The sequence below is a fragment of the Apodemus sylvaticus genome, chromosome 12 (genome assembly GCF_947179515.1).
Source record: "Apodemus sylvaticus chromosome 12, mApoSyl1.1, whole genome shotgun sequence".
NCBI lineage: Eukaryota > Metazoa > Chordata > Mammalia > Rodentia > Muridae > Apodemus > Apodemus sylvaticus.
Genome location: NC_067483.1, coordinates 94,687,947 through 94,713,981, shown reverse-complemented (window position 1 = coordinate 94,713,981; position 26,035 = coordinate 94,687,947). Strand labels below are relative to the sequence as shown.

The following is a 26,035-nucleotide window of genomic DNA, read 5'->3' as shown; positions in this document are numbered from 1 at the left end:
CAAGATGTGTCAATTCTTTCTCTTCACAGTCTTATACTTCAAAATAAACAGCAAACATGAGATGGCTTAAAACTCTGAGTTATTCATGGAAAATTCTATTGATTTCATCACAATCATGAAATAAATTAATTAGTTCACCTACTCCTAAACATTATACTAATGGCAACTATGAGAAAGTATAGAGTTGGATTAATTTTTTTATGTCAAAAAAGAGGCTATTTTAGAAATCAGTGGTGCCAACCACAGTGAGATCATTTGACCGAAAACAAGGCAAAGCATGGCCTCGTGATTACCTAATAGTAAATCATTGCAATGATTAGTCATGCACTCAGAGCTGCAGCAATGTGGAAGACGAAGCTTCACTTAGCAGCCTCTGTGTGCATGCACCGGCTTCTAAATCCTCTGCGCTCCCCGAGCTTTGGTAAGCACTGGCCACACATCATGATGGCGAGGGCCTGAGTTTACTTTAAATGTGATGCTTTTGAATGAGTTGAACATTTCTTCCTTGAATCTCATCTCTCTTCTTGATTTCTTTCAAAATACTTAACAACAAAGAAAAAATTAACTAACGTAGGGTTTGTTCCTGCCCCAGTGTGTACTATGCATAAAAAAATTTAAGGCAAAACCAAAGAAGAGGAGAAATCTGACCATCCAAGGGAAAATCCTTCTAGTAGACACATACCCTTCAAGGAGTTAAATAGAGTCTGAAATGTGAATTCTAGAGGGGATTGGAGCTAAACTGGATAGGAAGCCTTCTGGACTAGGGGGTCTGGCAGTGTGAGCTCAGGGGGTGTCCCATGCTGCACAGGAGAAGGTCAAAGGCTGAGCACAATAGCAGGCCTCAGGAGATGAGGACCTTTAGTCAGGAGTCATAACAGGTTTGCTTTACTTTGTTTGGCTGCCTTTTGTTTGTTTTGTTTCTGTCATGGAATCACCCAGAGAGAGAGCAGAGAACGGAATAGTCCTGACAAAACAGAAAAGGGAGGGGGAGGGAAGCAACAGAGAGTTGAGGGAGGGCAATAAAATAAAAGTATAATAGCATGTGTGTAGGAAACATACTACTTTATAGGTTGTATACAGAAACAAACATTATATATGTATGTATTAAAATATAACTTAAAATTTTTGAAGTTCCATTTTGTTGTTTTCTTACAGAAACTAACTCCTGTGTTCTCACTTTGAAAACCACTTAACAGTACCTACTGGAGCTAGGGAACTACTTATTTTAAGTTCCAGTTGGTAGTACTTGGGATAAGAAGAAGGACAGATTCTATTATATATGCTTACAAGAAAACCAGGAAAGAATCTGTGCAGTCTAAAAAGTACTGGTGAGAGATCTCAGGCACGACTGACAGACAGACAGTTGAGAACAACAGAGGAATCATACTGGAGGCTTAGAGAAGACATCATTAGTGATGACAGAAAAATCTTGATAGTTGTGGTGAGCTTTGATTGTTGATTTTGCCCCACATGAGAGTTCTTCTCATTTATCTGACTCCTCATTATAAATTACTTCATAGGAAGAGAAGGAAGGTGTAAGAAAGAAACAGACAGGCAAAGAGGCAGAGAGACAAAGGAAGCAATATAGACATATCTTGTCAGCAATCCTTATTTTACTGAAGAAATGAAGCAGTTGTGTCCTGCAGGCCTCTGCTTGGAATTTCATCATACTCACTCCTAGAGATAAGCCATTCAAGTGTGTTCATTACAGTTACAGCATTTCATGACACAAGTAGGAATTTGTGAAGGTCTTTATTTATTTCAAAAGACTTAATAAAGTATTACTTTATACAAACCAGTGTGATAAAGATATCTGAGTGGAGTAAAAATAAAGAATGAGTATTTACAATTAAGAGAAAAGATGGCCTAAGCGTGCGTGCATAGCCACTGTGGAGCCACAGGAGCAAAGGCTTCTTAGAAGCAGCTTGTATTCAAAGTCACAGTATGACCCTGTTCTTAGTTGCCCAGACTGTTGATGAATCGCACATCACTGTGCCTCTCCAGTTTGCTCTGGATCAGACTAGGTGACCCATACAGGCTAATAGAGGGAAAGCCGTGCGTACAGACTCCTGTCCATCATGAGGGAGACATGCCCATGGGAGAGTTTTTTGTCCTTTTTCTTCCCAGAAAGATTAGCACTCCTAAGCCAGGGTGGAGTTCTGTTACCTGCATGGCACTAGATTGGTAAAAATGTATGCAGTTGTATTTTATAAAGGAAAGCTCGTGGGAAGGGCCATACCCCTTACACTGGCTGTTCAACAAGGTGACTAGCTGATCAGAAAGTCAGTGCCTGTGGAGTTAGAACATTGCAGGTCTAGAGCACAGTTGGTATTTGTCTTGGCATCTTCAGATTCCTTCATCATTCTTTGCCCACCTCTGTGTCTGACCTAACATCCTTCTTACTAACATGTAAAACCTTTTAGAGTGCATTCAAAGCCTCCTTTACCAAGCAAAGTCTAAGGATTCATCAGAAGACCCGAGGCCTGCAGCTAGGATTCCCCTGCTTTGCTGAGCCCTTCCTCCATAACAGATCTACGTGTGTGTGGGAGTGGCCTGCTTGACGGCCTTCCTTGTTCTCTATGAACACTTCAGTGTCGCCATGGTACTGCATAGGAACAAATTTGAGGTAACCTGAATCTGTGTTCCTGAGCTATGGTCCATCATATCTGCCTCCAGAATAAACTGTCCCTCTTTTTTGAGGCAAGAGTGGTGTTTTGTGTTAAGAATAGCACATTGAATATATAATATATATATGTGAATATATAATGGCATAGATGAATTATGCCATTGTTTTATATATATATGAATTGTTTTACTGATGATTTTGCAATGCTGAGCCCTGTGACTATTTTATTTTTAATTAAAAGGCAGAGTAGATAGGTAAATTTAACTCAACAGAGTACTTTCATTACAATAAAAAAACATTGCTAAATGCTTCTTTACTAAACATAGTTTGGGGCATTAATAGACAGGGTGTCTTTCTTGGAAACCAAGACTTTAGGAAACTTTCCCTCTACCAAGGGATTTGCTGGAACGTGATATCATTATATTTGTGATTTTATGGAGGTAAAATGAATACTAAATGAAACAAAATTCCCAAGGCTGACTCAGGAAGCAGCTAAGCACAGCATCTCACATAGATGGTTGGAAGCACATAGCATCTCACATAGATGGTTGGAAGGCACAATTTTGCCTCATCACTGCATCCGTATCCTTGAATGGTTTCGACTGAAGACAGCATTTCTTTGAATTTTTCATTAAACCAGACATCTTGAAATATGAATTCCTTTTATGTTCCTGTGAGTTTTGGCTAAAAGAACCCCAGTGAATAAATCATACAATACGACGTGTCACCAGCACTTGTGAATATTTCTGCTTTGTTATTCTATTCTCAGAAGAGCACCATTGATTATCAAACTCAGCGGAGAGCATTTTATGATCATATATCTCCATTAGCTCTGAGTTTGACTACCATAGATTTTCCTGGTTAAGCTTGCATTAGGTATTAGGAAGCCTATCTCTTCAATACAAAGTTTGATTTCATTTTCTAAGCCCAGAACTCTTATTATGTATTATGTATAAAGATTCTTATCCTTTATATGTAAAAATAGGCTGCACTGTCTTTATGTAACTGAAATATATGCCATCTTTTCTTTTTTTCTTGATTCACAGGCAGCATATTATACTATGAAGATGAATCTCTACAATGAAATGGCTGTCAGGGTAAATATTTCTTCACTTGTTAAACAGATGAAAAGTCAATTGTGCCCTGAATTCCCTTTTAATAAGCTGAGCAAAGCAGAGTAATGCAAATCTGGTTGCTATGCTAATGGAGGAGGGAAAGAACACTAGTTAAAAAGTTAGCTGTGCAGAACCCCTGGCAGCACTGCGAGAGGGGAGTGTAAAGCACAGGGTTATAAATGCCTGTGCTTCAGTGTCGGGGCCTCTGAGCCATGCTAAAGGAAGAACACAAATACTAATGAAGTAGTGCATGAGTGTTCACATGTCATGATATGGACATACCAGGATAAATACATGAACACAGCTCTGAGATCTAAGAGTTTTACCTCATCTAATGCAATTAAAAATTATTCACACGATTTAACAATAACGTTTGTTTTCCACACAGACATTTTTTCTATCATGTCTGTGTTCATTTTATGTGCTAATTTTCTGGTAGGCAGATGACTTTAGGGCTGATGATATGGCTTACATGGTGAATGCTTGACATGCAAGAATGAGGAACTAAATTCTGATCTTCAGAATTCCTGTAAAAAGCCGATGGTGGTAGTGATACTTTCCCAGTGCTGGCAGGGTGGAGACAGGCTGGTCCCTACAGGTCATGAAGTAGAGGAAGAGGCAGAGGTGCACTGGTGAGCTTCAGGCTCACTGAGAGAGGCTGGCTGGAGAGAGACCGACCAAGACCCACTTCTGCTTCTGCCTGCCGTGTGAATGCCCACCTGCACACACCAACATTCACGTTAACAAGTGCACGTGCACAATGCCCACCCGCACACACCAACATTCACGTTAACAAGTGCACGTGCACACACCTCCACAAGAAGTTTAAAGGCTCCCTCCAGAGGCTTTTGAAAAGGTAACTTTGTCATAGGGTAGGACAAAGCTGTCATGTGTAGAGTCTGTCAATGATCCTCTAAGATTGATTTTTAAGGTTAGCTGATCACAGTGAGCAGTGGCTAGACCTGAATTTACATGTAAGTGGGGTTTCTCTTGGGTGGTATGTTAAAAACTTCGCTCACATGACAAATGCCAGGGCAGAGGCTCGTGATGCAGAGAAATTGTAAAGACTTATTTGCAGCCAGTACTATTTGCATCTGTACTTTGGTCATGAAGAACACAGTGCATGAATGTGGTTTAGTTTTACAATGGACACCCACACCCTAACGTGCTATGTTTTTAACGGGTCTCCTTCTCTCTGCAGGCTTTATGATCCTCCTCTCCCTGTAGTCTATCACTCTCTGACTTTTTATTTCTCTACTTCACCATAGGCATATTTTTCTCTTAAAACTGATAACACTTTATTATCCCTACTGATTTACATGCTAGCTCCCACCATAGCTACATGGAAGCCCCCTGGGGCCCATAGTAGTCTCATTATTCTTCAGTTTCCAGTGATTGACTTAGAGAAGTGGTGATGTCAGGGTGATGTCAGCGCTGTCCCCTCTTACTCTTCCCCGTGGATGGAAGTCCTTTGACTTAAATGATTTGTCTCTATGTCGCTAAGGAGTAAGCGTCCTTGTTAAAAGAAATTACTTTCACTTTTGCTGGGGATATTTAAAATGTTTAAACCCCAGAGTAGGCGCTGTGGCAGGGACTGGACTGGGCTGTGATTGACAGGTTCCTGGAGAGTCCCTTTTGTCCAGGAACACTTGCAGCGATTTCTCAATCAGGTGTCATTACGGCGCAGTAGAGCCACTGGTGCTGGGCGGAGGCCAGCAGAGTCTTATTTTGAGTGATTTGTCTTGATTTTAGCGCTCCAATCACTTCAGTTCAGATTGAAGTGCAGGCTTTATGGAAAATAAAAACCATAACAGCAAGTTGAACACTAAAAAATGAATTAAAACAGATTTGCAAAGTGCTATAACTTTAGTGACTCACTTACCTTTACAGCTATGAATTAATGTAAATCACAATATCAAATTATCATATCCTTTGTTTCCTTCATGTCTAAAACATAAAGACTGTAAGAAAATATTTTATAGTGACTCTACTAAAAAGTAGCCAAATATGTATACATAAGGCTGCATCTCAATTCTTTAGACTCCTTATGATTCTATTCCCATTTATTGTGCCATTCAGTAAGGGATTTACAATAGTGACACTGATGATTTGAAGGAGACACATTGGTAAAACTCCTGTTAGAAAGAGGATACTGAAGGTCTCAGGCTGGGATGGTGTTATGGTTCTGTGGCTACAAAATGAAGAGCATTGGTCTCAGTCACAGAAACAAAGGTTCCCCAAACTCGTGTGTTGGTATGAAGATAGGAAGGGACCATGTCCACAACGCAAAGTGTATACCTCATAATGCTTCCACTACCATGCCACTTAGTGTCTCTTCCCTCTTCCTGTAACTACAATTACACATGCAAAGCACTTACATCATAGAGAAAGCAAAGGTAAGAGCTGAGGGTGAAGGAGTCCCACCATGCTCTCAGGATGTACCCAGGGCCTCAGCACTGCACGGGACCCTGCCAACAGGTTTGCTGTCCCGGTCTCTGTCACTTTTATTTTAGGAAAAAAACCTTTTATTTCTCTTCCATTGACATTCAGATTACTATGGATTTTTTGGGGAATAAAGATAAACACAGTGGAGGAAACTCTGTTCTGTAAGCAGATGGCTTTTGATATATCAAGGTTTTGCCATTTGTTTCAGTGCTTAAAATAAACATTATTTATAAGACCACTTACAATGTGGTGTTACTTAATGAGGAGTATGCATCACTGATCTGACGAGCTTAAGAGGTCATTTAGAACTTGCCGGTTAACAAGCTGTAATCTGCTGAGCACACAATGACTTTGTTTAAAATTATCTGCTCAGAGCTGATCAATGACAATAATTGTTTTATTCCAATCACTTCTGAAAGTTCCTAATTACTTTGAAGGGCATGAATACCAGCCATTTCTTTTATTTTTTATTTTTTTTAAAGTTGTCATCTGTTCACCTTGAAATTAAGAAAAGCAGTGTTATAAATTTATTTTTTTAAATGTCCATTTTCTGGGACTTGAATATCAGTAAGAAATATACAGAAATGCTCTGTATCAGTTGTGCTCATATAGGAAGGATAGCCACAACCTCTCCTACACGGCCCATCTATACTAACCAGTTCCTTTGTGCTGGTCTCTCTGCATGTCAGGAACGTGTCTTTAATATTAGAGGCACTCTTTCTCCTTATAATGTACACATAAGACAGCCATGCACAAAGTGTGCACCTCAACAAGACAGGCATGAAATTGTGTTCTGACTCCACCTCGAATGTTTCCTGTTTAACATGAGACCATGGCTTGTTCACAGAGAGCGTGAGAACAGAACCCATTAGTATTACACTGGAAATACATGAAGCACAATGAATTTCAGCCCCTTCACTTCGCTGACAGCTGTTCTCTTTGCTTACCCAAGGCTAGATTCCTTCCAGCTCCTCCTATACACACACTTACACAAACCCACTTAAGTTATTGTGATGGCTAGTTTAATGTCAACTTGACACAAACTCAAGTCATCAAAGAAAGGGGGATCTTAATTGAGAACATGCATCCATAAGATCAGGCTGCAGGCAGGCCTGTAGCACATTTGCTTAATAGTGATTTATGAGGAAGGACCCAGGCCATTGTGCATGAACCAGTCCTCACCTCATGGTACTGGGTTATCGAAGAAAGCAGGCCAAACAAGCCATAGAGAGCAAGCCATGAAGCAGCACCCTCCAAGGCCTCTGCATCTGTTTCTGCCTCCAGGTTCCTGCCCTGTTTGAGTACCTGTCCTGCTTCCTTCAATGATGCAGTTTAGTGTGGAAGTGTAACCTGAATCAACCCTTTCTTCCCCAGCTTGATTTAATGAGGGTGTTTCATGCCAGCATCAGTAACCCTGATTGTAGTTTAGTGTGAGCAACTTTTCATTTTTATCTTGACGATCACTTACTATGTCCTTTAGAATACAATTGTGAATAAAGGATTTCACAAATGGCCTATGTGCCAAGAATATCAGTCTCTCAGAAGTTCCATTTGAGCCTGTGTGGGTGAGGTTGCCACTCTTTCCAGGACTTGCTAGAGCTGGAAAAGGAAGGAGCCCAGGCCATTGGCCTTGCGTCTCCTCGCATCCTCGGCCTCACCCCTCCACCCCATCATCTCGCAATCTCAAGAATTCCTTTTAGTGTCAGCATAGGTGACTCAGCCACTTTGTGTTTGTTCTCACAGGCTGCCTTTCTGAGGAATGGCCGCGGTCTCTGTCTGCTCTGTCATTCACAGACCCTTAGTCACCACACTCACACTCACTCCTATTCCACATCTTGATGTCTGCTGAAATTTTAATTTTATTTGAATTTAGTAGTATTTTCAGGAATGAGCTATCCTGGAGCATCAACAGTGAGTGAGACATTCTCCTCAGGGCCTGTCTCAAGGGCCTCTTCTCATAAGGTTGCTATGTAAACAGACAAGAATGCTGCAGTGTGGGAAGCCACCCAGCCACCCTGCGACCTTAGACAATCATTTGACCACACTAAGCATCAATTCTCTCTTCTTTCTACTGAGGCTCATAATCTGTACTTCAGCATGAAGTTGGAGCATTACATTAGATGAAACAAGAAAATGATCTCTTACTCACATATGTATACTCTGATTTGTTTCTCCATCTCATTAGAAAGTGGTTTGTACCAATTCCTCCATATTGTCAGACGCTACATGATTTTGGTTTAATTATGGAGAATTTCCAAATTAAATATATATAATTTTAATTTTTTAAATGTAAAGAGCTGATCTATAAATGAGACCATTTGAGGAACTTCCTGTTGCTGCTCTTCCATAGGAAGCTTGGCTCTGAGCACCCACCCACAACAGGTGGAGCACCTCCCCACATCAGGTGTATGTGACACCTGCATATAAAACAAGCTCCAAGGGATATGATACCTTCTGGCTTCTACAAGCACTGCACAAATTTGCAGCTCTCCCATAGTTAAAATAAATAACAAGTAAATCAGAAAAGCAAATTAAGATAACTTGAAAAACATTCTGTTGACAAGCTCTCATTACAGCTACATGGCATTGCTTTGTTACTTCATCTGGTTGCGAGAATTTCTGTCTCTAATACACTCACAGTTGCTATGCTGTTTTTGTTTTTTGTTTTGTTTTAGTAATTTTTTCCACACTGAAAGGCTGACTAAAATATTAAAATCCCTACATATATCAGACTGTAAAATGTGAAATGCCTTTAAATAACTTTTTAAAATCACAAAGAACAATTCTTTCTGTGTTGCCCAGGGAATGACACTATTTGGAGGCGTGGCCTTGTTGGAGTGGGTGTGGCCTTTTTGGAGGAACTGTGTCACTGTGGGGAGAGGCAGGCTTTGAGAGACCTTCCCCCTAGCTGCCTGCTGCCCATCTCTTCTGTTTGCCTTTGGAACAATGTGTAGAACTCTCAGCTCCTCCTGCACCACACCTGCCTGGATGCCGCCATGCTTCCTGCCTTGAGGATGATGGACTGAACCCCAGAAACTGTTAACCAGCTTCAATTAAGTGTTGTCCTTACACGAATTGCCTTGCTCATGATGTCTCTTCACAGCAATGGAAACCCTAAGACACTTTCAGACAGCATTGCTGTTTATTGAGTATTGATTCAACAGTTTACTTATATGTGTGTTAAGGTAATATCCTTTAGCTAGACTAAAAAGCAAAGCAAAACGAAATCAGTTTTGGGCATAAAACTCTATGACCTGGAGACTACTCTCTTGTATTGAATATGAAAATACATTTAGAGAGGACAGACATCCTTGCAGCCTTGAAACTGTGCTAAATTTGGAAAGACTGAATCCTGCATGGCAGGTGCTCATGTATGTGTCATTACACAGTTAAGCCTTTGGGAGACTAGCAGGAGGACTCAGTGTCTTCTGTCTTCTCTTCTTGGACATAAGTGCAGACTCTTTTTTTTTTTTTCTTTTTGCCCACAACATTGATATCTCACTTTACACTGAGACCTGAACTGTCAGGAAAACAGGTGGATATAGGACGAATAGAGACTGATTCTCATGACGCCTGAGAACATCTGGGAAGCCTGGCGCGTATTCAGTCTGTACCCACACGGCTGCACACTCCTCTCAGATCAGAGAAGCGTAGCTATGTCTTTGTTAAGAATAGGACTGCTTGGATCTCTGTGTGTGATGCAAAAAGAAGATAGCTTCAAAAAGAAGTTTCCTTGGTTAAAAAAATCATAATTCATTTATTTTCCAACTATGTTTGTAATAATTAGAAGAATAGATTTGTAACTGCTCCAGTTCAATGGTTAGAGACATCTGATAGCTGAATAATTATAGGAAAATCACATGAGCTGTTTTCTTTTCTATGATAAGATAATATTTTGCACATAGAACTGTTCTGAAGTTAAGCACAGAAGTAAAATGCTTGGGATCCCACCTGACACACGAGAAGTCAGTTGTTGTTAACAGTGTTCAAACAGCAGTCAAGACATGGGCGGGATACAGCACAGGACCAGGCATGTGCCAGGAGCTGCCAGCCTAGCCGGGCTTCCATAGTGAGTCTCAGGCCAGCCTGGGCTACTAGAATGCTGCTATTCAAAGTGAAAAATAAGTAAAACCAACATTAGCTACTAGGGTTTTCCCCCAATTCATGAACTAAAGACTTGAACCCAAGCCCTTGTCAATCTATATAACTACAATTTAAGGAAAAGACACCATAAATTTGAAAGACAACAGAGCTTAGAGTAAGAAAGGGGAAGGGGAAATAATAATTATAATAAAAAATAAAAATTGAAGTTAAAAATAAAGAACAAAAATAACATTTTATTTAAAGACAGACTCATTTAACAATTTAATTAGATCTAATACAATCTACAATGCTGCTGTGACCGCATACCTAAGAAAGCAACTTCATGCCCAGGAAGATAGTTCAGTGGATAAACAGCTTCCCTTATGAGGAGAGGGCTTTGGATCCCTAGTGTCTGTATAAGTGCAGTGGGAAGGGTGGTCTATGCTTATAACCCCAGTGCTTGAGAGGGAGAGACAAGGTATGGAACTCATCAAACCAGCACATGTGGCTGCAGCTGGAGAAGTTGCCTAGGTAAATAATGGGACAGTGATCAAGAAAATATCTAATGTCAACTTTTGGCCTTCACATGTATCTACCCACACCTGCACTCACACAGGAAACATGCTAACACACATGTATATATACCACATAAACAGCAACCACACACAAATCACAATAGCAGATAATTAATTTTTATTTTTGTGATATCTTATAACAAATATATTGGCACCACTTACATCTATAACTAATGTATTAACTATATTCATAGAAAATACCCAAGATGCTTTTTGGGTTTTTATTTACTCTTGAGAATTTCCATTTTTTTAAATTTATACATTTTGTATATGTATACAAAGCATCATATGCTTTCTCTTTCCCCAATTTCTCCCAGATTCTCCTTACCTCAAAACAACAACAACAAAGAGAGAATATCAAAGCAGACAAATTTTCAAAAAGAAAATCAATTAAAAAATAGTAAAAAAGCAAAACAAACAGAAAGCACACAAAAACCATGAAGTCCATGTAGTGCTGGCGAGCTAGTCCTAGGCATGGGGCCTGGCCAGGAGTGTGGTTGATTTGCCAAGTGATACTCCATTGGAGAAATGGAGTTTCCCTCTCCCAGAAATTATCAATTGCAGATGGTTAGGGGTGAGACTTTGTATCCATGTCCCTTTCTCGGTACTGATTATTTTTTCTGCTGTGACCCTGTTCAGATCTTGTATATGCTGCCACAGTTCTGTGAGTTCATGTGTGCATCAGTCAGATTGTATCTAGAAGCTGCTGTTTCTTTGGAGTAATCTCCCACCTCTGCCTCCCAACTCTTTTTACCTCCTTTTCCACTTAGATATCTGAGCTCTGTCTGAGGAGAGAGGTCTGATCAGGACATCCCATTAATGACTGAATGTTCCAAAGCCTGTCACTCTACACACTATCCAGCTAGGGGTCTCTCTATTAATCTCCATGAGTTGAGCAAGGCACTGGCCTATGGGTGTAAGAGTGTGCCATTAGGAATTATTCTGTTGTTAGGTTCCTGCAGCAGAATGATAGTAATATTTTCTCCTAAGGTTCAAGATTGATCTAGTCTCAGGTTCTTTGCCACTTTAGCAGTGTCAGAATATGGGTCCATCTCATGGAGTGAGCCTTAAAGCCAATCAAAGTAGCTGGTTACTCCTATTTTGTTTGAACCGTCATCACATCAAAATAGTTTGCAGACATGGCTCTGTTGTAATAGCAAGGTTGATTAGCTAGGTGACTTTGATGATTATTTTTCTCCTGGAGTGGTGTGCTGAGTACTATCCAGAATTATGAATTCTAGTCCATAGGAATAAGGCTTTTACTTGGACACCAGTTTGACTTTTGGGTCAAACAAACAAACTTTGTCTTCCTCAGCAATAAGGTCTCATCTTCAGGTTGTGGAAAACAACCAAACAGCTGGGGCAGCATACTGTGATGTTTGAGAGGGGTGGCCTGTCTGACCTTTTTGGCTAGTGACTCAGCAATATGTAACCCATTCCTGGCACTAGAGGTTTTACATGATGACATAAGATACCTAGCTGGGGCATTGTCAAAAGCCTTTATTTGATAGACGTTATTAGTCATTATCATCTTGAGTTTTAAGAAGTATATTTTTATGAAAAATGTTCAATACTATATTTATCTTTTTATTGACAATAGATCCAGAGACGATGGCGTGGATTTAGGATCCGGAAATATTGCTTTAATTATTATTATTTGAAAGAATATTTAAGAGCCGTTTCAGAGACCAATGATGCAATTAGGTGAGTACATGACCACTCATATACTAGTGAAAGTTTTTGTGGACTAGATACTTGATACTTAGTGTTATCACATGTGCTAGTGAAAGTTTATGTAGACTAGTTAATGAATACTTATTGTTATCATACTTAGAAAAGCCCTCAAGACTTAGTGATATTGTGTTGGCAAGATAGCTACGTGATTCTATTTATTTTAAACATTTATTGTCTATATGTTAAAATATCATGTATTACTGACCTTAAGATAGATTATGTGTGTAGTATGTAGCCCATTTAAGAGTTTACTTTTTATTAAAATATTACATGAGTTAGATTTATCTCTAAAATGATCTTGCAGATGAAATCTTCAATAAACCTCACATGTATTTTGAGAAACATGCACAATTATGAAAATTTGCTTCTGAAGGAAGAAAATATCACAGAACATATGAAGGGCAGCAATCTGAAAGCAAACAATGATTTTACACATCTATTAAGATAGGACCTGGTTTTATAGGATGCCGTCTGTAGAAAGCGTGTGTGCGGTAGTGCTGTTCAGTCAGTTTTCCAAAGTTGTGTGTGGCTTCACAGTGCGTGCGGTGCTTTAAAGCAGCCTCCCTCTGATGGGATTGCCCCACAGCAGTGGCACAGTCACCACGTGCCTACTGGCATCATAATTACAATCATGATTTTGCTTTGCTCTTAAATCTTTTATGACCAAGGATAGCAAGCAATTATCTGTTTGTAAGACCCTTGCTCTCAGGTGTGCCTTCCTTCCTGAGGGCCTCTCTTTTTACTAATTTGTGCTTTTAGTCTGCTAAAACGTTTGAAACAGATTCCAAGGCTGGAATCCTAAAAATAGTTTCTGTAGTGCAACCAAAGTCCAGTTTGCCTAAGTGAAAGTCCCTAAAGGTTCCCAGATGTCCTCAGGCTGCTGGCAGCACCAGTGTGTCCATCCTTCTCACCATGGTCGACAGTGCCATCTTTCACAATAGCTTTTTTGGACTATAATTCCTTGCTGGACATGTAAGTGTTCAAGTTTTGTATGCTTTAAACACCTTTGCATTACAAAATCTGCAGGATAATAGAGAGACTTCAAATGGATAATATTGAGGTCACACAGTTTCAGAAAGAGCAATTATTACATTCTCCCTCTTATAGGGAAGCTAGCCAATGGTGTGTGCGTGTGTGCACGCGCGTGTGTGTGCGTGTGTGCAGGCGTGTGCATGCGTGTGTGTGTGTGTGTGTGTGCGTGCGTGCGTGTGTGCATGTGTGTGTGTGTGTGTGTGTATCTTGGTGTGCATGTGTATGCATAACCAAATGTACATGTAAGTACAGTGTAGCATGCACAAAGAGAACAAGCAGGCCAAGTATCAAGGGACGAGGAAAGACCAAGTGCAGGTAATGGCTTGAGTTTTTGTATTCATGTGGCTTTCCTTTGGGTTCTTTATAAATCTGTGATTCTTGCTTCTAATTTTTTTTAAAAAAATTAATATAACTAAGGAGTAGGGAGCTAGTTCAGTCAGTAATCTCTTTCTCTATAAGCTCTATAAGACCAGAATTCAGAGCCCCAGATCCCAGTGAAAACTGGGCACCATGATGAGTATCTGTAGCCCTGCTCTGGGGAAGGAGAAGGAGGCTGCAGAGCCCTGGAGCTCTTTCCCACCCAGTGTAGCCCCTGGTGAGAGGCGGGATGTCAGAAGACAAGGAGAAGAGCAGGCAGGAAGCCTGGTGGGGTTGACTCTGGCCTCCAGAGGCATGTGCACACACACACTCATCTGCAGACATGTGTGAGCATATGACAGGCATAGACACATTGTGTGTGCCAAGTCTTCTGGGCACTGCCTATTTCTATCTGTAGGACCACCCATATTCTCTGTTTTACATAGGATCAGCCCATTTTTAATGTTTTATTTGGAATTTATTTTTCAAGGTCTAATGTTTCTCTTAAATTTACTTCCAAATTATAATGTTATAGTCAAAAATGTATTTGGTATGAATATTGCTTTAGCTAATTTATTGTTTTTCAACTTACATAGGTTATTTTCTTTTATATTCTCTTGAAAGGCAAGTTTGGTTTTCCATCTGTACTAAGTTGTATTTTAATTGCATAGCAAATACATTACATTGGATATCTTAAATGTTAAATACTTTCATATCATTTAATGTTTCTGATTTTTCTATTTTCTCTAATATGTAAACTATTATTTCTTTATTCTTTAAACTTTATACATTTTTTCACTTCAGTCTCCTTTCTATTCTTTAGGTTGCCAGTTTATAAAGTATTTATTTTATTTACTGACTCTGTGTCTCTGTGTCTATCATCTCTGTCTCTCTATCTGTCTCTGTCTCTCTGTCTCTAGGTCTCTCTGTCTCTCTGTCTCTGTCTCACTTTCTCTCTCTCTCTCTCTCTCTCTCTCTCTCTCTCTCTCTCTCTCTCTCTCTCCCTCTCCCTCTCTCTCTCTCTTTCTGTGTGTGTGTGTGTGTGTGTGTGTGTGTGTGTGTGTGTGTGAGTTCAGGTGCCTCCAGAGGTCAGAGGTTTCAGATCCCCTAGAACTACAGTTGCAAACAGTTGTTAGCTGCATGATAACAATGAAGGAGTTGGGAAAAACCTCAGTTCTGCAGAAGTCCCAAGCACTCTTGACCACCGGCTCTCTTTCAACTCTCAATTTGCTGTGTTTTAAACAGAGTTAGGCCTCTCCTTACTCGAGTGCACTTCGACTTCCCTGAAAAGCTGCTGATGCTGTCTCCCTTTGGTGTTTGTTTGCAAGTTTGCTTGTCCTCCGTTTTTTGTGAAATCAGCAGGGGGAGGAGTCAACATGGCTGCCTCAGTAGTCCTGTGACTGTGGAGACTAGCACAGTTTGGAAGGGGATGAACTGGCTAAGTACCTAGCACAGGGTGGAAAAATGAAACTGCAGGGCACTTTAAGTTTGTCAGTTAGAGGCAATTTTGAGATTTTTTTTATCTTAATTATCATCAATTCCATTCAATAAATATCTATTGACTTCTGTAAAGGCCTAGAAGTAGGTTGGGTGTTGGTAAACAGTGACTGAAATGAGAGCTCTTACCAGTTTTTATGATAGCTTGTAGGAAGATATCACAAAAGACATAGAAACAAAAGCAGAAAGCATTGTTTCTGTGCCTAGGAAATATGCTAAATTCTTATAATTCTTACAGATTTTATAGTACAATGTCCTAAATACCTCACACTCTGAGACAACTGTAACGTCTTGAATACCCTGATTCAGGAACATCTTGTTCTGAAGTCTCTTTCCTAAATTTCTTCAGTCTGTGGCATTTCTTGAATGATTGATCCCTCTCTACACTGCGTACATTTCTGTCAGGGTCTGCTTTGCTCAGGCTTGCTCCTCCCCCTGTGATCACAACAGCTTTAAGTAACTTCACTTTAGAGAAAACTGGAGATAAGAAGCCAGTGTAAAGTTTGGATTCATTCATTTATAATTTTGGCTAAGTATTGGTGAAAAAGAAATTCTCAGTCTCTCTTTGCCTTACCTAGTTCAGTGTTGTCTTAGGATTTTATTTCTGTGAAGATACACCATGACCAAGGCAACTCTTATAAATGAAAACATTTAATTGGGGTTGGCTTATAGTTGTAGAAGTTCAGTCCATAATCAGCAAGTATGCAGACATGGTTTGGGAGGAGATGAGAGTTTCGAATTTTCTTCCAAAGTCAGTCAGAAGGAGACTCTCTTTTACCCTGGGTGGAACTTAAGCATAGGACCTGAAAGCCCACCCACACAGTGACACACTTCCTCCAGCAAAGCCACACCCATATGAGCAAGGCCACACCTCCTATTAGTGCCACTTCCCATGGACCAAGTATTCAAACCACCACATGTGTTAAAATTTTTTGTATATTTAGAAAGGATAAAACAAAGACCAGGTATATCCACATGTAGCTTTAGTTATAAACCGGGTTACCCTAATTAGGAGCTCAGACTCTCCTGGGATGTGAATTTCTGGAGCCCAGGAATCTGAGGGTGGTTCATCCTCACTCTCTGAAGGAAATTCTAATCCTAGGGGTCTCTCTTACAGTAATGGGAGTCATCATAGGACAAGCTAATACTAGCAGGTGATCTCCCTGAGATAATCTGCTTCAAATTATAATCCACAACAGATTCTCTCTACGGGCAAGGCCCAAGAGAATTCATTTTAGGAAAGATTCCTGCTATTAATATGTGTTTCCTATTGTTATTAAACATATATAACAATCACTAGGTATTAGTCTATCTTTAGAGCAGATCTCTGCAAATCTATGGAGATATACTGCCTTGTATCAATGCTATATAAACAAATAGATGACTTCTTAATTCTTAATGATGATCCTATAAGAATTCCTAAAATTATACCAGTGATTATTAAGCTTTTTTATAGTGCAACTGCTATTAGGTCCATTTCTGATCCTCAAAACTGCAATGAGAGACTCTGTTAACCTCTCATGTGTCACCAATTCACTGCTTTTAGATAGAAACCAGACTTTCTTCAACTCTTAGCACATCCCAAGAAGTTGTGAAACAGTTAACCAAAGGTCATAAAAAGGGATCTAATGATTTATTGTAGGTACTATGAAGAAGATAAAATATCGACTTGGCATATCTATACAAAACTTCACTAATAACTTAGGTATGGTATTCAACAATCACTGAACCTGTAGAGCTGTGACATGTAATGGTGATGCATGCTTAACCAGATAATTACTCCTAATGGATATGCATGTAAACATTCTCTGTTGTAAACTTCTATTTCAAATTATGATTTGATTTTTTGTGGGAACTTGTGATGAACTTGTTAACATGTGATCATGTATTCTGAAAGATGTATAAGTACTGAGGATAAAGAGATGAGAAGAATTTTTCCTTTTCCCCTGTTTAGGATATTTCCACTTTTCCCCTTAGATAGCTTTCATAGTAATAAACACTACAAGCACTTTTCAAAGTGTTCCTTTTTCTTCCCATGACTTCTGACTAGCAGGCTGAAAGTTAGAGCACAGCAGTTCCTGCTGAGACAGAATAAAGGCCACATTGCTTAAGTCATCCACTGTTAGGCTGCAGGTGTTAATCACCTAAGCCAGCAGCCTTTTACCTTCCGAAAAGAGCAAGAAAGTTTGTAGGATTTTTTTTTTTTTAGAAGTTGTCATCAGCATTTCAGTACAGTTAGTGAGCTAGAGACCTTCTGACTTTTTTTTATTCGATATATTTTTTATTTACATTTCAAATGATTTCCCCTTTTCTAGCCCCCCACTCCCCGAAAGTCCCATAAGCCCCCTTCTCTCCCCCTGTCCTCCCACCCACCCCTTCCCACTTCCCCATTCTGGATTTGCCAAATACTGCTTCACTAAGTCTTTCCAGAACAAGGGGCCACTCCTCCTTTTTTCTTGTACCTCATTTGATGTGTGGATTATGTTTTGGGTATTCCAATTTTCTAGGTTAATATCCACTTATAAGTGAGCGCATACCACGATTCACCTTTTGAGTCTGGGTTACCTCACTTAGTATGATGTTCTCTAGCTCCATCCATTTGCCTAAGAATTTCATGAATTCATTGTTTCTAATGGCTGAATAGTACTCCATTGTGTAGATATACCACATTTTTTGCATCCACTCTTCTGTTGAGGGATACCTGGGTTCTTTCCAGCATCTGGCAATTATAAATAGAACTGCTATGAACATAGTAGAACATGTATCCTTATTACATGCTGGGGAATCCTCTGGGTATATGCCCAGGAGTGGTATAGCAGGATCTTCTGGAAGTGAGGTGCCCAGTTTTCGGAGGAACCGCCAGACTGATTTCCAGAGTGGTTGTACCAATTTGCAACCCCACCAGCAGTGGAGGAGTGTTCCTCTTTCTCCACATCCTCACCAACACCTGCTGTCTCCCGAATTTTTAATTTTAGCCATTCTGACTGGTTTAAGGTGAAATCTCAGGGTTGTTCTGATTTGCATTTCCCTAATGACTAATGAAGTTGAGCATTTTTTAGGATGCTTCTCTGCCATCTGAAGTTCTTCAGGTGAGAATTCTTTGTTTAACTCTGTACCCCATTTTTAATAGGGTTGTTTGGTTTTCTGGAGTCTAACTTCTTGAGTTCTTTATATATATTGGATATTAGCCCTCTATCTGATGTAGGATTGGTGAAGATCTTTTCCCAATTTGTTGGTTGCTGATTTGTCCTCTTGATGGTGTCCTTTGCCTTACAGAAACTTTGTAATTTTATGAGGTCCCATTTGTCAATTCTTGCTCTTAGAGCATAGGCTATTGGTGTTCTGTTCAGAAACTTTCTCCCTGTACCGATGTCCTCAAGGGTCTTCCCCAGTTTCTTTTCTATTAGCTTCAGAGTGTCTGGCTTTATGTGGAGGTCCTTGATCCATTTGGATTTGAGCTTAGTACAAGGAGACAAGGATGGATCAATTCGCATTCTTCTGCATGCTGACCTCCAGTTGAACCAGCACCATTTGTTGAAAAGGCTATCTTTTTTCCATTGGATGTTTTCAGCCCCTTTGTGGAGGATCAAGTGGCCATAGGTGTGTGGGTTCATTTCTGGATCTTCAATCCTGTTCCATTGATCTGCCTGCCTGTCACTGTGCCAATACCATGCAGTTTTTAACACTATTGCTCTGTAGTATTGCTCAAGGTCAGGGATACTGATTCACCCAGAATTTCTTTTGTTGCTGAGAATAGTTTTAGCTATCCTTGGTTTTTGTTATTCCAGATGAATTTGAGAATTGTTCTTTCTAACTCTGTGAAGACTTGAGTTGGGATTTTGATGGGTATTGCATTGAATATGTATATTGCTTTTGGCAAAATGGCCATTTTAACTATATTGATTCTACCGATCCATGAGCATGGGAGGTTTTCCCATTTTTTGAGGTCTTCTTCCATTTCCTTCTTCAGAGTCTTGAAGTTCTTGTCATACAGATCTTTCACATGTTTGGTAAGAGTCACCCCAAGATACATTATACTGTTTGTGGCTATTGTGAAGGGGGTCATTTCCCTAATTTCTTTCTCAGCCTGCTTATACTTTGAGTATAGGAAGGCCACTGATTTGCTTGAGTTGATTTTATAACCTGCCACTTTGCTGAAGTTGTTTATCAGCTGTAGGAGTTCTCTAGTGGAGTTTTTTGGGCCACTTAGGTAGACTATCATGTCATCTGCAAATAATGATAGTTTGACTTCTTCCTTTCCAATTTGTATCCCTTTGACCTCCTTATGTTGTCAAATTGCCCGAGCTAGTACCTCAAGTACAATATTGAAAAGATAAAAAGAAAGGGGGCAGCCCTGTCTAGTCCCTGATTTGAGTGGGATTGCTTCAAGTTTCTCTCCATTTAGTTTGATGCTGGCTACCAGTTTGCTGTATATTGCTTTTACTATGTTTAGGTATGGGCCTTGAATTCCTGTTCTTTCCAAGACTTTAAGCATGAAAGGATGCTGAATTTTGTCAAATGCTTTTTCAGCATCCAATGAAATGACCACGTGGTTTTTTTCTTAGAGTTTGTTTGTGTAGTGGATTTCATTGATGGATTTCCGTATATTGAACCAACCCTGCATTCCTGGGATAAAGCCTACTTGATCATGGTGGATGATCGTTTTGATGTGTTCTTGGATTCGGTTGGCAAGAATTTTATTGAGAATTTTTGCATCGATGTTCATAAGGGAAATTGGCCTGAAGTTCTCTTTCTTTGTTGGATCTTTGTGTGGTTTTGGTATCAGCGTAATTGTGGCTTTGTAGAAGGAATTGAGTAGTGTTCCTTCTGTTTCTATTTTGTGGAATAGTTTGAAGAGTATCGGTGTTAAGTCTTCTTTGAAGGTCTGATAGAATTCTGCACTGAAACCATCTGGTCCTGTGCTTTTTTTGGTTGGAAGACTTTCTATGACTCTTTCTATTTCATTAGGCGTTATGGGACTGTTTAGATGATCTATTTGGTCCTGATTTAATTTTGGTATTTTGTATCTGTCAAGGAAATTGTCCATTTCCTCCAGATTCTCTAGTTGTGTTGAGTATAGGCTCTTGTAGTAGCATCTGATGATTTTTTTGGATTTCCTCAGTTTCTGTTGTTATATCCCCCTTTTCATTTCTACGTTTGTTAATTTGGATACTTTCTCTGTGCCCTTTGGTCAGTCTGGCTAAGGGTTTATCTATCTTGTTGATTTTCTCAAAGAACCAGCTCCTGGATTCGTTGATTCTTTGTACGCTTCTCTTTGTTTCCACTTGACTGATTTCAGCCCTGCCTTAACCCACACCAGAGTCCTACTCTATACCCGCCAGTCCCCTCTCCAGGCCAAAATAAATAAACCCCTCATTTAGCCTTCATTTAGTTTTTTACTATTTGAGTAAACTGGTAAAACATTTCACCTGATTTTAAAAAAAAAAAAAGAACACTTTTTTTCTTCTTGGTAAATGGGAACTTCTTTTAAATCGTTATAACGTTTTATTTTTTGACAGAGAGAAATGCGTGGCGGGGAGTGAGGAGAAGGGACACGTGTCACCAGAGCATGGGGCAGTCAAAGAACAGCTGCCTGTGCTTGCCTCTCTGCTGTTAATGGTTCTGGGCAGTGAACTCAGTGATTGAGCTTTTGTGGCAGTTGCCTTTCTCTGCTGATCAGTATTGCCAGATCATGAAGATAATCTCTTGAATTTTCATTTTTAACCCTAATTGAGGTATAGAAATATTATCTGTGGAGCTGGTGAGATGGCTTAGTGGGTAGCAGTGCTTGCTGTCCCCTGACAGCCTTAGTTCCATCTCTAGAAACAACATGAAGGCAGAAGGAGAGTCTTTCTAGAATGTTGACCAGAAAAGATGAACATATCATGGTGATCTTCATTTGAAAGGGAAAACATGATATTTTACCAAAACAAATAGTAATTTTTAAATTTGTTAGTTCTCAGATACAAAAACTTCATGAATCCAAGAAACTTTCAGATAACCTTCAGGTACTTTGGCTATCTTTTTAACTGCTTTTCCTGCATGTTTTGTGAATGTTAATTTTTCTTTTCTTTAAAATAGCTAAATTTAAGTCAGTTGCAATTAAAGCAAACTGAGTGTGTGGCCCGTATACTAATTGAGGCATGAGAAAAACTTCCCACATTGGTCAGGATTTCAGACTCTGAGTTGTACACATGTCTGCTCTGTAGTCATTTCAGTTTTGGTCAGTTCCTAAAATATTAAAGGCTGTGTTTAGTTTTAATAAATAATCTAGTCATCTGTATTTATTTTCTCTAATGGTGCTCTGTGTTGTATATGATTTGGTGTTAGTCATACTATCATTCCTCTTAAAAATAATTTGTCTCTTGTAATACTTTATAACCCTTTATTCTATAAGTTAATGTATCACTGTATTTTAAATATATCTCTTATAAAAAGCATAAAATTTGGACTTTTTTATTTGTCTGAGATAAAGTCTCTCTACATTTACTGGACTGGCATAGAACTCTGTGTGTAGATCAGATTGGCCTCAAACTCACCAAGACTCTCTTCAGTCTGCCTCCTGAGTCCTGGCATCACACCAACACTAACTAGGATATTGTTATTTATAATTTAATTGTGCATTTTTGCAAATGTCTTTATTTTATTGTCTATTTGGTTTTTTGAGACAGGGTCTTACTATGCAACCAAGGTTAGCCTCTGATAATACATAGCAAACAAGCAGCTCAGTCTCCCAAATGCTAGGATTATAAGTGTGCGCCATCACATGCCTAATTTGGATATTTATAAACTTCAGTTGTTTGAGCTCCATCAACAAGAAGATTGCATTCGTTTATATTGTGCTACCAAAACTGATCATTGGTAGTTATCACTTGCTGATGTAACCCTTCCCAGTAGATGGTTTCTTTGTTGTTTCTTTGTTGTTGTTGTTTTATTCTTTTTTAAATGTGCTGTGCAGTCGTTCATGGTGAGCTCCACATGACCTATGCCACCCTCTGGGCCCATTTCACCCACTTCCTCCTTGCTCTTTTTCTTAGTGAGTTTTACTTATTACTCGTCTATATTCTTTCTTTCTGTGATTTCTCTTCCTTTCTCATCTTTTGTATTGATTTCTTTTTTATTCCATGTCTTTCTCCTCCATAGACTTTGGAAATAAGCCTTCTACTTTCATTTCTTATGTGATTAACTTTGAAATTTTATCCTTAACAGACTCTAAAGTTAATCAATAGCCCTCGTTTAAATAACAGAAATATTATTGGAAAGGACTGGAGAACATTTTAATTTTCGTGTCCTTAGAGTTGGAGATTTCCGTTCCATTTCTTATAACTCTAACTTAGACATTGTTTTTCCTACTCCATCTGAAAATGACCGTTGTAGGTGTGATCCCTTCCTACACCCTTCCTCACTTTTAGGCTTATTCCTGTCTTCCTGAAGCATTTTCTTCATAAATCACTAGACAAGATAAAATATGATTTCATTATATTTTTAAAATTAAATTATAATTTAATTCATACTCTGGAAAGCATGCATGCTTCTAACTTAAGTTATTTTTCTGAGCACTTTGAAGATATGATTTTCCTACTTTTTGTTTAATTTGGCTTGTTCTTCCCTGATACATAACTGACCTTCTCTGTTTCTCTATATAGGTATGTGGTGGCACTTTGTATAATATTGCTGTGATATATCTTAAAATGAACATTGTCTATTGAATATTTCTCCTAATATCTATGCATGCATAAACTTCACAAAAATTTCAATAAATTTCTTTATACTTTCAACTCTCTCTTGCCTCCTTTAAGGCCCTTCCACCTACCTTTCCTAAAAGCACTCCAATGCACTCAAGTTGATGCCATTTGATTATGTTGTTGGTGTGTGTGTGTGTGTGTGTGTGCAAGCACATGCATGCACACACATATGCATGCCTGTTATTATAAATACATCCTGCTCAGTGTGTTGTTGTTGTTGTTGTTGTTCGTGGTGGTGGTGGTTGTGGTGGTTTGTTTTTGCTTCAACATGCACCATCTACACTGGATAACCATTAAGGGGATCATCCTTGGGAGAGCCTAATTCTCCTTCTTTTAGCAGCCATCATTTCCTATAGTTATTTGTCTAGAGATGGGACCCCCTGGAATTTACCCTTGTCCATATTACCATGTCTGTTGATACCACCCACTTTCCACCTGCTTTCCTGCAGTATTTCCTGATCCATTGTGATGCAGATGTATCCCTTGGAGCTGGGCTTCCCAGGATCTGCTGATCTCTGCATTGTGTCTACTCATGATTTTTCTGTTTCCGTCTCCATTTGCTGTAAACAGTGCCTTTCTTTGATGAGGGGTGGTAGACACTCTTACCTGCGGGTATAACTATAAGATTTAGGACATCGGTGGAATTATGCTCTTTCACTAAACTGGTGTTACTCAGTTTTTATCTAAGATCCAAGACCTCACTAGCTCCAGAAAGCTGTGTAGGCTTCCAGTACCAGGCATGATTTCTCTCCTGTTGATGGAACTTAAGTCCAGTTAGACAAAGGCTGGTAACCACCAGCATGTGAGAGTGACTTACATCACCTTATGTAGGTATCTTGCCAGACTGGTCATTATTGTGGTTCTTGGGTGCTGGGTAGGCCTACTAATTTTGTCCTTCCCTTGCTAGCTTGCTTAGAATTTTGTGGCACCATTTTCTAGACCACAGGAAGAAGGCTTTCAGGTTAGATCCAGGTCAAAAGCAATAGCCTGATCAACTATTCAAAATAAGTTTTCTCATGCTTGACTCTTTGCTTTTTATTAGTCTGTGGTCTTATGGGGAGCATTAGTGTTGTCAATCCAAGTGGTGTAAGTTCGTCACTTATATGTGTTCTTACAATTTTCATAAATACAAAATAATGTGATTCCTTGAGTAATCACAGCCACTTTGACATTATTGCGTCCTTTCGTCTCTTTTTCCTTTCCACTTGACTTCCCTCCGTCTCCCCATTAGTCCCTCCCTGTTTTCTTGTTTTCTGCCTCACATCATCTGCCTTCTGCCAGTCCCCTCTTAAGTTCCCTCTCTCACATGTTCCTTTTCTGTGCTCCTCATTCCTCAGGTCACTCCATATTATATTCTTACATTTGAACATTTGGAGCTTAGAACTGCACATGAGGAAATACACAGCAGTTGTCTTTCAGGGGACAAGTTGCCTAACTCAATATAGTCTTTCCTAGAACCATTTATCTTCAAATTTCATGATTTTTAAAATATTGTATAGTATCACATTGTCCCACAGTGAGTGCCACATTTCCATTATGCATTCTTCAGTTGAAGGACATTTGGGTTGTTTCTATTTCCTGGCTAGTATGAGGAAGGCAGTAGTGAACATTGCTAAGCAAGTATCTGTGGTGGAAAGGTGTCCAGTTCTTTGGATCTATGCCGAAGAGTGGTATGGCTGATTATATGAAAGCTTGAACTTTTGGTTTTTGAGAATTTTCTGCCCTGATGCTCATTGCAGCTAATGCAGTTTACAATCCTATAGCCAGGCCAGGCCCTCCCATAACCTCACCAGTCATAGCAGCTGACCCAGTTTGCAATAAAGTGGCCAGCCCGTGCTGCTTTGTTCATCTTAGCGATTCTGACCGGGTTTAACAGGGAATCTTGAAGTCCTTTTAATTTGCATTTTCTTAATTGCTAACACTGGTGAACACATTTTGAGGTATTGCCTAACCGTTTTTATTTCTTCTGTTGAGAATTTTCTGTTTAGTGCCCGATCCTTCCCACTTTTAAAATGTTGTCAGATTGTTTCCCCGAGTGTTCTCTGAGGCCCTGTACATTAGGGATACCCGTGCTCTGCTGGCTGTGTAGCTGACTTTCCGTAGCTTTCTTTCCCCCTGATGGCTCCCTAGCTATACAGAGACTTTTACTTGTGCGCTGCTCTTAACTCCTGGAGAAGAGTCCTGTTCAGGAAGCCCTTCTCACCCTCCATCTTGTAGATGCTGCCTGTGCTTTCTTCGAATAGTCTAGTGTTCAGGGTTCAAATTGAGGCTTTTGATCCACTAGAATCTAATTTGTTCTTCTTCATGTGGATGTCTATTTTCCTCAGCACCATTTGTTGAAGATTCTGTCTCTTCTCCAGAGTTTTGTTTTGGTTTGGTTTTTGCCTCTGTGCCAATATCAGATGGCTGTAGTGACAAGTACTCGTGTTTAGGTTTCCACTTTTTCTTCTTTGTTGCATTTATCATCATCATCATCATCATCATCGCCATCATCATCATTTTACTTATTCACTTAGCATCCCACTCACTGCCCCTTGGGTTTTGTTTTATCTCATTGATCTACATGTCTGTTTTTGTGCCATATTGTTTTTATTACTATAGTTCTATAATATATCTTGAAATCTGTAATGGCAGCTTCTTTTCTGGTTACCAATGGATTTTAAGATTTTTTCTTCTATTACTGTGAAGAATGTTTTGAACATTTTGATTAAGATTGCATTTAATATTTAAATGGCTTTTGGAATAATGGTCATTTTCAAAACATTAATTCTACAAATTCATGAACTTGGGTATCTTTTTATTTTCTTGTGTCTTCGCGTTCTTTCT

At 39.4% G+C, this 26,035-nt stretch overlaps 1 protein-coding gene across 1 annotated transcript in view; it reads left to right on the top strand.

Annotated features, from left to right (window-relative positions):
• Spata17 (spermatogenesis associated 17) overlaps positions 1 to 26,035 on the top strand; it is a 182,798-nt gene that overhangs the window by 27,293 nt on the left and 129,470 nt on the right. The window contains exons 4-5 of the mRNA XM_052200850.1: positions 3,673 to 3,723; positions 12,445 to 12,548. Of these exons, the coding sequence (XP_052056810.1) occupies positions 3,673 to 3,723; positions 12,445 to 12,548 (155 nt within the window). The remainder of the gene's footprint in view (positions 1 to 3,672; positions 3,724 to 12,444; positions 12,549 to 26,035) is intronic.